Source organism: Prinia subflava, chromosome 7 (genome assembly GCF_021018805.1).
Source record: "Prinia subflava isolate CZ2003 ecotype Zambia chromosome 7, Cam_Psub_1.2, whole genome shotgun sequence".
Lineage (NCBI taxonomy): Eukaryota > Metazoa > Chordata > Aves > Passeriformes > Cisticolidae > Prinia > Prinia subflava.
The window spans coordinates 10296468-10308258 of NC_086253.1; the positions used below are offsets into that span (position 1 = coordinate 10296468).

Sequence of the window (11791 nt, forward strand, 5' to 3'; positions counted from 1 at the left end):
TACACAGCATTCATTAAGAGTGAATGTAATAGCATGAAATTAAGATCTTAGAGAGGAGGAGGGAAAGCCCACGGCATCCTGGCTTCCAAAGCCACAGCATCCTGGATTCCAGCATCACAACATCCCAAAGGAATAGCACTGCTTGTGCTAAATGTCATATTCTCTGCATATGCATTCTCTGATACATGGAGCCGTATCACCACATATGTAAAGCCTGTGATAGGGGACAAATCGCCACACTCAAATAGCAATCTTTTGTGTTCACAGCCTGAAGCTTTACAATTAACCATGAGACCTACCAAAGGGAGCAAATGAGTTGAAGAAACCAGACCAAGAAGATTAGGAATTTCTTCCAGAAGTCTGCAAGTTCTTTATCCTGTTACTGGACAAGGGATTTACTTCTGAATGAAAAAGAAATGCTCCTTAAATTTAGCAAGCTAGATTTATGTGATACTGAATAAACAAAAGGAACAGCTTGGCAAGACTAGATTCAGTCTATTATTTCTATGTACATTCTCACTCACTCTGAAAAATCCCTCCAGCCAATTGCACGTGCTTATTTTAGTGCTTGGTTTAAAAGAGATACCACAAACAGGAATCACAGAGGACAGTCAAATGTAAGCACAATATACTGTTATTTATTTTGCTTACTAGGCCACCGAAGAGTTGTCTTACCTTCAGTTCCCAAGCAGCTTGCCTGATTATGCAGTGTATCCTTTGAAGTTTACTGACGTGACTTTGAACCCTTGCCTACACAGCAAGTGTTCACTGACAGGATATAACATTGCCATCACATCTATCCTAATGGACACGACCATGCCTCAGTGAAAGGCAGCTGATAAACTGGCACAGAGCTGCGATGAATGCAGCCTTTCAGTGGTGTAAATCAGCAGAGCTCTGGGTGAGTCAGGGCAACTAAACCCATTTGCATCTTCTAAGCTCTCAACTGTTCTGCCCAAATGGATACAGCGCAGAACATGGCCAAAAGCACAGGAGGATGCCTGCCAAAAACCTCAGGTCTGAACCACCCATGTCCAGCCACCAGGCAAACACCATGGGTGGCAGTGGCTTTCCAGGTAGGATTTGGGAGAGGCAGAGAGAAATTATCTGAAAGAGGTAGTTGATAAAACATGAAAAAAGTTGAAGAAAATAAAATGCAGCAATACAGAGAGGAGACTAAAACCGAAACAACGCTTGTCTTCTTTTCATACCACAATGAAAAACTTTCTCTGTCTAAGCAGAAGCCTGGAACCTCCCTGCTGGGGTTAGAAGACAAGAATGCTCAAACCTAAAAGAAAATTCAAATCTGCACCAATATTAAAGGGAAATCTGAAACAAAGGAGGATCAAGAATAACAGACACTCAGTCTTTGTATGAAAGGTGTGCCTGAAGATCTGGGCTGATCAGAGATGAGTTATTTTTCTTCTTGTCTGGTGTAGACCAAACACTGGTGAAAACTGACTTACAAAGCTGAGATGCCTTCATAGAACCTTTGAGATGCCTTCATAGAACCTTATCCTTTTACTGAATGATATTCTGCAAGTTGGCAGTGATGAGAACCTTTAAACACTTTATATGATGTGCCAGGAAATCAAACTATGGATGTGGAAGATGTAACTTCACACTCACATTTACTCCCACACATACAGCACTACTTAAGTGAACTGAAGTGTTGGTTATTATTAACAGCATTTTAGTGCATAATTATTAAATTGATGGTTTTCATCAATTTTTGAAGTTCTCAATATACTTTAAAAGGGAGGAACTGAAGCCTGGGAAACTGAAGAAGGAAGCAAAATCCAACACTGAGTATATTGTACAATGTCACCCTGAATACAAGTGTTATAACTGCAGAGATAGAATCTATCCTTTAATTTGCATTATTTGGTAGACACTAGCTGCTGCTCCTATCCTTACTAAAAGAGAAAGTTAAATAAATATGTATCCCCCCCCTCCATTGTTTGCTGCCTTGTGGAGCCCCACACTGCCCTCAGATCTCTGCTGCCCTGAGCACGTAACAGCTCTGAGCTCACAGCACCTTTGTGCATTCTGACCCATTGACCCTCAGGATTTGCCACACAGTTTTTCAAAGGTCTCTCAATAACGTGCACTATTTTCCATGTTATTACTGAATGTTCAAAATCATCTCACACTAACAAAATCTAATTCATCTTGGCAAAAAGACATAATTTAATCCGATTAACCATCTGTTGCATAACCAAGATTTCAAAGGTGCTGCAACCAGGTTGCATTTGAAACAAAAACATATTTATGCTGCATGAGTCCTTAGCTGTCTAAGCATTTCTTAGTCAAAACCCCTAGATTTCCTCAATCTGCTCCATAGCCACAAATCAACCAGACTTTCAGCAGCCTTGAACTTTGAGCCTATCATTTCAACGAAGTGATTAGATCTTCAGGCCTCCAGCTCCTCTTGCAGAACACTCAAAATCCAGATTTCAATGTAAGTGCATAAACTGGAGCTAAAGATTTGCAGCTTATTTTCTAAAAGGTGATCTTATGTTTCCAATTTTATGGTCTCCAACTACACTGAATTTAAATGGCTAAAGTTAAGTGCTTTTCAGGTAGGAGTAGCCTTATTATCAGTTTAAGGTTTTTCCTGGATAGTGATGTTATCTACAGGCTATGGGTTCATTCAATAGTGGTTTATTTACTTTCTTGCAGAGACAACAGACCCATTTCAATCTCATTAACACTGCTGTAAACCTGGAACAATGCCAATAAATCTGTAGAGTTAACCTAGTATGAAGAGAACTGGAAAAATATCAGCAGAAATAATCATTATAATCCCACTGAAGACAATAAAACCAGACCAATTTACATCTGCAAAAGACTGAACATTTCTGACTATCTGCCAACTTAGTCCCTGTAGAATTAAATTCAATCACATTTACTACTTTCTGAAAGACAACACATTGTATTAAAATCAACAATTTTATATTCATTAAAAATTTGTGAGCCTGGGAAACTCATTCTTTTAAGACTGTTTCCCCATCCCCCTTTTAAACCCGCTTCAGAAAAGATCTGTGCATTCAGCAAAATTATTATGTCTAAGGGAGTACTGCAACCTGGCAGATCTGATCACCAGGGATAAACACTGTCCCTACTGTGCTTTCATGGAAAGAAATGAAAGACAAATAAAAGATTATAATGTCTCTGCTTAAAAAACAGAAACATCTGCTGGAAACATAGGTTCATGGGCAGTTCTTCTGATGAATTCAGCATTAAGATCAAGTTGCATAGCTGTGCACTGACCATAAAGCCTTGGTGAGTTTAATGCCACATTATGGTTCAGGCAACTTGTTTATTCAATGGATGTCTACCGTGCACAGATGAAAACAATCTGGTGAACCAACACCAAAGTGGCTTTCTTGTGCAATGCAGCAATCACGAGGGCCAGACAGAGACAGGCTGGCACAAGCCTTCTAGCACAGACACCACACTGACTTTACACGCTTGGAATTCCCCTTCCAAGTGACCCTCATGAGGAGATGCAACAAGAACATCCCTTTCCTGTTACCTACCCTTCAGACTGAAGTGCTCCACTCTGAATTGTATATCCAATACTGCACACTATCCACCCTCACCTGCAGTAACTCAAACCAACTCAGGCATAAGGAAAGCGAGCAGGACAGGAATGTGACCAAAGTTTGTGTTTCCAGCTAATACCTTGCAGTATATTTCCCTAAATACAGCTGCAGGCAGATTTAAGGCTTTGATGACAAAACCACCAGCAGGAAACTTCTATTCCTTACTGGGCCAACTTCTCAGAAATGCAAGTAATCACACACTCAGTTGTTCCTCTGTATCTTCAAGGTTATGCACAGGCACACTCCAACACCCCACGTAGAACTGTGTGCAAAGACCCTGCCCATGCATTAACTGTTTCAAACATTCTCTTAGGAAAGTGAACTTTTAGGCTCATTATCTTGCAAAGATCTGACTGACTTGGGTGAGTCTTTCTTTCATGACCCGTTTCTGAGAATGACTTTAGGTTAACAGTGCAGAGGACAGTAAATAGTGAGTGTCAAGTCCAGCCCTGAAGGTTTTCTAATTAAGCTTTTTGTTTTATTTGTTCCATTCACAAAAGAGCACCTGCATTTTAAAAAAGAAAAAAAAAAAAAAGGGGTTCTTGCTCCGATGTTTTAGGTAAGAAAATCTTTTGACATTTAAACTCTCCTCACAGAAACTATCTGCAAGATAACCTTGCAGGGAATTTAACTGTACTAAGTTGTAGTGAGAGATCAAAACCAGTCCTTTGTTCAAGAAACAAGTAGATTGACTGTAGATGGCAGGAGACCAAGTGAATCCTTCGAGTGAGATGTTTGACATCTTAGCAGACTGATATCTGTTAAAACTTACATTTGCTGCCCTGAGAAACAGGGCTCTGTAAGAAGAGATCTTTGATTACAGAGCTTGTCCTGCATAAGTGTTTGTTTCATTACTTACATGCTAGCTTGTAATAGCTTGTCATTATCACAGTAGGTGACAGAAGACAGAAAAAAACCTATCTGCTTCACAATATATTCCCACATATACAGGTTGAAAATAGTTTAAAAATACAACCAGTATTTGTAGCAGGGAGTTTAACTTTGCTCAGGATTCCTGCAAACTGCTCCTATCTCTGAGAAGCCCCTGGGCACTGGCATACTGCAGAGCATCAGCTATGGAGCTCCTGGACCTCCATGCAGCACACAGCCCGTTTAGTACACTATGTGTACAACTTGCAATTTGGTGTGGTGCTCTTCAACCTAATCCAGGACTTCAACAAGGAAAAACAACATTTTAAATTTTGTTTTTTGATTATCACTCAGTAACCCTGGCCAGCTCATTCCTCCCTTCCCTCCTGCATCCTTTACTACCCATGTTTCATGCATCCCTATTCACCAGACTGCTGTCACCAGGAAAACCACAGTTAAGTTTCTCAACCTGTCTGAGTTTACCACAGCCAGAATCCAACTCAGCATCAACATAAGCAACTGAAAAAGGAGAGGAGCAGACATTTCAGGAGACTTTGGGTCTGTGCGTGTTCTAAATAGGGCCCGAGTGATACTATGTGAGGCTTCTGTTATCTGAGATTCTTTTAATATGTGGATGGTTAAGTAAAACTACATTTACTTCAGAAGTAGCTTATCCCTTCAAACTCTAAGTCATCTGAGGCCAGGCAAGATTAGAAGAAAGAGAAATTTGACAGCAATTTTAAACTGTCAACTTTCTTCCAAGCCTCTCATTATAGCCATTGCATGTTATTGTTTAAAAAAACCAAAACAAACAAAAAAATACCATAATTGAGTTCTATTCCTGACTCAACCACCAACTCAGTCTGACCTTGGGCAAGACACTTGGTTTCTTTGAGCTTCAGTTTGTGCAGCTGTAGAACTGAATAAAAAAATTAAATCTTAACAGAGAACCAGATGCTTCATCTAAGCTGAGGTTTTCTGAGACATAAAAGAAAATAAAGCCAAAATAAAGTGAACACTAAAATAGTTGCTTGCAAAAAAAAAAAAAAAAAAGAAGTTCCTCTGCCTCACAGCTCCAAATTCCTAAGCCTATTAACATTAGATTCAGGAGGATTCTTTGAATAAAATGTCACATATACCAAATGCCAAGCACTCAGCAAGCTCTCACATGCAGGCTAGTTCACTCATTTTGGTTAAACATTTTGATTATTTCACATGGATCAGTTTCAACCAAGTTATAGGAGTACTAAAGTTAACAGATGCTGATGTGAAAAGGTACAGGCAAAAAACAATTTATAACTACAAAATACTGGAGAGACTGAACATAGCAGCTTCAGGTTGGTATGTGAAACAATTCTTGGCTCTGACAAAATACTCTGAAAGGAGCTCCAGGAATATAATTTGAATATCCTCTCTCTCTAAACTGGTTTTCCCTTTCCAAAGCTCAGGATACATTTGAAAGATTCCCCTGTTCACAGAAAGGCTACACCAGTAGCCCTTTTCCTTCTGAAGTGTCCCAATCATTTGGGCTAGGTTGCTATGAATAAACAGGATGGTTAGTGGTTCACCTGACAGAATGGAAACACTAATGCACGATTTAAAACTCCATTTCTTGTTAAAACTCCAGTTCTTTCCAAGAGAAAGAACTTCTCTTTCCAAGAACTCTATGGGAAAGGTAGCAGAAGCAAACTCTTAAATTAATAAATCAGTATGTAGAAAGATACTACCTATATTAACACTTCCACAAAGAGACACATTTCAATATTAAAAGGAAATTACTAGTTTAAGAGATTACTGAACTTTCCAAAGTGAAATCACCAAGCCTGAAGTTGTGATAGCATATCACAGGATCTGAGCAAACACTTCAACACTTTACTACAACCAGAAGACCATTCGATAGCCTAAGTATCAATATTTTACACTATGAAGGAGGTTCTCAGTCTTTTTTCTCCCTACCTAGAGCTCTACAAGACTACAAAACCCTTTGGTGAAGAAAGCAAACCAGGCAGAAGGCTATGTCTTAGCTAGTTGATGTAACGCTCAGTGCTTTTTCTGCCCTGACAGCCTTTCGGAGGCGTTTCCCGCTTCCCCTGTGGGTCAGTGTGCCGAACACCGCAGGCACTCCCCGGCGCTCCGGGCTCCGCTCCGTCGCTGCTGCGCGACCCCCGCGGGTGATGCCGCCCAGAGCAGCCAAGGGGGCTCCGGCAGCTCGGCAGCAGCCTTGGACCGCTGCCCAGCCCCCAGAAGAGGCCACGGCTGAGGACGTGGCCGCTGCCCGGCCCCGGCAGCCGAGCGACCTCCACCCATCTCGCTCTCACCTGGCAAGCGCGTCCGCCTCCTGTCCCAGGAGCGCTGCGGCAGCAACCCGCACTTCACCCAGGCATCCACACCCACACTACCTGGAGAAACCTTCCCAAACCCCGGCCCAAGCCCACGATGAGCATCGGGGAGAAGTTTTGCTGTTCAGAAAGCACCTGAGCATCCATTCTGCACACCACTGGTATCATTAGCAGCTGGGCGTCCTTGGAGGTTTTTAGAGTCCCTGGAGCCACCCAGTCTTCCCAGGCCACTGCAAATCATTACTTTCCTTACCCTGGAAGCCAAGTGTCCCACCCCCGCCCCGCGGCAGGTCCCACCATGCTCCTACCCGATTCGCAGGCTCCCTTCTGGACCTGGGCGACGGCGGGCAGCCCGTGCTGCAGCGCCTTGCGGCTCACCGCCTTCAGCTGGCAGATGTTGTCGTAGGTGCGGCCGTCGCTGCCGCACACCTGGGCGCTGAGCTTGCACTGGCAGACGCCCTTGGCGAAGCGCTTGCCCATGGGGTAGCGGCAGTCGAGGCTGTCCCCGCAGGGCGGGTCCTCCTTGCGCCCGCAGGAGTCCCCCTCGCCCGCGGCGCAGATGAGGCAGCAGCCGCAGCGGTCGGGCACGTACCCGCTGGGGCAGCTGGGGCTGGGGCACTTGGAGACATCGCAGCGGGCCGGGCACTTGGCGCGGGCGAGCGGCAGCTCCGCGGCGTGCGGGCCGGCGCTGAGGGACAGCAGCAGCAGCGGGCTCAGCAGCGACACCCGCATCCTCGGCGGGGACGGCGGCGGCGGAGCTCGGCGTGCGAGCCCGCCCGGCCCCGCGGCGGGAGGCGGGAAGGTGCGATCGCGGCGAGGGAAGGGAAGTCGGGCTTTATGGACACTCGGGCAGCACGCCTTTCTGCCCAGGGCAGCGCTTCTGCGGGCCGAGCGGGGCGGCGCGGCGGGCGGAGGGCAGCAGGCCGGAGCAGGCCGCGGAGTCACGGCCGGCTCGGTCCCGGCAGGACGCGGCGGCTCCCAGGGCTCAGCTGGCCGGGACGAGGCGCCGAGCCATGGCACGGAGCGCCGAGGGCAGGCGGAGCGGGACGCGGCGGGGAGGCGGCGGCGGAGCGGCTGGGTTATATGTGGGACGGGCCCGCCGCCTCCAGCAGCCCCGGGCGGGCAGGCTCCACCCCGGGCGGGACGGACGGACAGAGCGGGAGGGTCCGGTCCCCTCAGCTGCGGGGCAGAGCTGGTAAATCACCGCCCCGAGCCGGGAGAGCCCCGGCCGTGCGCTGGACGGCAGCGGCTGTGGGTGCCCGACGTGGCATAAACAAATGCGAATCCGTTACATGTGAGCGCTTGCACCTCTGTGAGTGCAGGGGCAGAAAGCCGGCAGCCGCTCTGCCTCCCCTCATGCTTGTCTTTATGTCAGTGTTAACAAGGGCATTTGTCGCCACTGCCACCGAAGGGCAATCGAAGTCTGGCCTCTCTTAGTTCGGTCTGTGTTGCAATGTTAAATACGCTCTTGGACACGGAAAACTCCTTGCAGGTCGGAGCAGAGACACAAGTAGCTGAACATAGTCCTTGTAGCCACTTGTTCTGCATGGCAGCATGGCACATTGTAGAGACACTGTCCTACTGCCAAAGGGGATATACCGGGCTCTCCACCGTCATTGGCCTCAGCAAAAGATTTGGCAGCTTCTCTGTAATAGTAGTTGGAAGTGTTGCCAAAGTCCTAATATTTGAGGTTTGGGGTTTTAAAATCTATTATTAATCACAATGTATTCAGTAAGACTGTCAGGTGGAAGAGAGCATCTGTCGAGCTCTGTCAACTAGTCACCTCCACAGTCTTCATAACATGCAGAGTAAATCCTCCCCATGAATGCCATCTTTATCAACAAAATACTCACTTTTGCTCTAAGGTAATCACAGCTTTTACTAGACCTAATTTTCAAATTAATTCTTCCAAGTATGGTTTGAGCTGGCTTTCAAAAAAGTTAAGCTGACTTCAGTAAAAGGACCTCTGGCATAGCTCACCCAGAGAATATACCAAACTTTGGAAGTCTTACTTGCTGCATGTGACACACCCAACCTTGATTTCTGCCTGCAGTTCCCTCTTTTTCACACAAGGGATAAAGCTCATGTAGTCCTGCAAGGTACTATCCCAGGTCTTCTAATGGGATCCTGTGAACTGTCTTTAAGCAGGCACAATTTACTGAGCTGTATCATTTTTAGGGTTGAAATCACCATACTGTGTTCTAATTAAGGACCTCTTGTATGCAGTAGGCAGCAGCCAGAATCCCCTGCTACAGTTAGTGACTTAGTGTTTTGTTGTTCCCTCTGTTATAGGGGCAGAGTTGGTCCAAACCTGGATTTTCCAAGCAGCAGCAGTCTCACTTGTGACAAACAAAAAAGGTATACATCATAGCTAAAGATCTGGCATGCCTTGTGATAAGAAACTGTAAGATTTTGCTGTAGTACACATTTTGAAAAGGTAACGTCTACCTAAATGACTTTATAGTGCAATATCTAAAATACTAAAAATGTCAATGTTTTGATGTAAGCTTGCCCTTTAAGGAAACAGACCAATAAAAGTGAAAAGTGTTTGGCCTGAAACATGGATCAGAAGGAAACAAGAGCACCGTGTGTAGGTAAGGTGAATATTTGTGTTATTTACGATGACAGTTACAAGGAAGAGATTGGGAAAAATGTTTCAAAGTAGTAAATACAAAATAGTCTGTGAGGTACTGCTGCTACTGGTGTTGGACTACAGCCTATTTCATAGTTCTGTTGGATTCATATTGTTATCTCTGTAGTCACACTTGGAGACATAAAACAATATAAAAAACAGAGTGAATATCAGCAGGTAAATACAGCCACCTTAACTGGAGAGAGTTTGGCATATAGGATGAGTGTAAGGAGTTTCACAGAACCTTTCAGAATTAGCTTATCAGTCAGCATCTTGTTCATTTAGGATTAAAAAAGAATAAATCTGAAAGGCTTTTTCTGCTAACTGATGTCTTGTAGTCAAAATATAACAGATGAAATTATTTCTCTCGGATAAGCATAGGTATAGCATGGCATACTTTCCCCCCAAAGAACTCATTATTCCAAAAAAGAGAGTGATGCAGAGACTAAACTTAGGAGTAAAAATGAAACTCACAACAAGTGTTGGGTGTGTTCCTCTTGGGAACAGTGAGTAAAGTTTCTTGGCTCATAGATGCTTGTTGAACACCTTTCACTAGAATTTGAATTTATTCCGAATTCAAATGTGGCACTAAAAAGCTGTTTAAATGATAACTCATTCAGTAACAGTTCTCCATGAGTTGGAGAAGTGTCCATTTCATGGGTTCTGAATCACCTCTGTCTGGTGGAAATGATGCTTTACTGCAGAGCTGGAAGGGAAGGGAGGTGCCTCAAGACAAATCCAAAGCAATGCAGCAAATGTTACTGGTGACTCAGTGGGTCTCTGTGTTCTCTCTTGAGGCCCAAATTGTGTTTTTGCAAGTCCCAAAAGACAGCAGAGCATGCAGTCACTATGTCCTTAATAGAATATCAAGTTAGCTCCAAAATTCACCTACTGCATTCTGAACTCTCCTCTTTTCTTTCTCACAACAGGAAAGCAGTTCTTGTTGCCTTTTTATGAAGTTAGTTGTCCTTTTGTGCTTGCTTGTTTACATCTCCTGGCACACACGTAGGGCAGGTCCCTGGCTGTTCCCACTTGTGCCTGGCAGCATGTGTCATTGGGCTCTCCTGTGCTGTGCTGGCCACATAGCCACGACAGAGCAATAGGGTGGCACAGGACATCACACAGAATTAAAAGTTAAATGATGCTTTAGTGCTGTTCTGGGGATGTAGATGCTGCTGATAAGGGAAGTGCCATTTAAATGATATCTAAATCTAAATTTATGAGCCCATAACCATTAAAATGCATACTTAACTGCTTGAGTAGAAAAATATTTTCCACTCTGTCTTGTCCCAATCCATACTGGGTAATTGTGGGCCATCTCTTTAAATCTCCATATGTCTCTTAGTTAAAGTCACAAAGCATTCCAGTTCACACACAGTCCTAAATCCTATCATTCTAATTCATTTTGGTGTATTCACAAGACTTTTAAGTTTCTTTGGAGTGAATTTCTATGTAACTCAAATTTCTTGATGTTTCTTTAGTGTGGTTAAAGATCAGAAACACTCACTGCTGTTATAACCTAACTCTACAAATTGTGTAAGTTAAAGACCCTCTGACCTTGCCGTTGAGATCTTTAAATTAGGAGCACATGTTTAATATTCATCCTCAGTTCCTCGTAGGAGTATTTTGAAAAGAAATCCAAAGCCTACTTTAAACTGGAGTAATAAACGCTGTTTATTTATCAGATTGTCTGCATCTCATTTCCTGAACTAAACAGCAAAAGTCTGTTTGCACTCCTGACTTTGCAAGTCTCACAAGCTGATCCAAGAGAACATCTGTCAATTTGTTTTCAAGACGGGACACTGAAGAAGAAAAGAAGAGGTGGGAGGAGAAATAATGCTTTCACAAACACATCAGTTCAAACAAAGTGAGAACTTTCTCAGCTGTCTTCATAAGCCAGGCAAGCTGTGCCCTAGAAATATGCTTTTAAGGAAAATTTATTTTTCTTTCCTCCATCCCCTAATAGTAGTTGAAAAGCAGAGGTCATTTTTCTTTTTGTGTTCTACCTGAAACTGATGCCAATCTTTGGAAATGTTAATGAATCCAAAAATCTATTCAAGAAACACTGAAAGTATACTGAAAGCAAGATAAAAAATCCAGAGCTTTTTCTCCTCTGACATGTATTCAGTTATTCTGAACTCATTGCACTTGGTGCAGGAGAAAAAAGGTAGGCTTTTGGCACAGAGACAGGATGATCTGAAGGAAATGCCACAGCCTGCTCTGTTCTTCACTCCCTCTCCAGCCAAAGAACAGTTTGTGTTAGTATGTTTAAGGAGAGGAAATTGAGACTGTTAATAACAGACCTGGCCTAGAAATCATAAGCTATAAATTTTGCCACAGTC

The 11791-nt window shown here is 43.9% G+C and overlaps 1 protein-coding gene across 1 annotated transcript in view; it reads right to left on the reverse strand.

Moving 5' to 3' along the window:
- HTRA3 (HtrA serine peptidase 3) overlaps positions 1-7549 on the reverse strand; it is a 32209-nt gene extending 24660 nt beyond the window's left edge. Inside the window, exon 1 of the mRNA XM_063401558.1 lies at positions 7126-7549. Within this exon, the coding sequence (XP_063257628.1) occupies positions 7126-7549 (424 nt within the window). The remainder of the gene's footprint in view (positions 1-7125) is intronic.
- Between the last annotated feature and the right edge of the window lie 4242 nt (positions 7550-11791).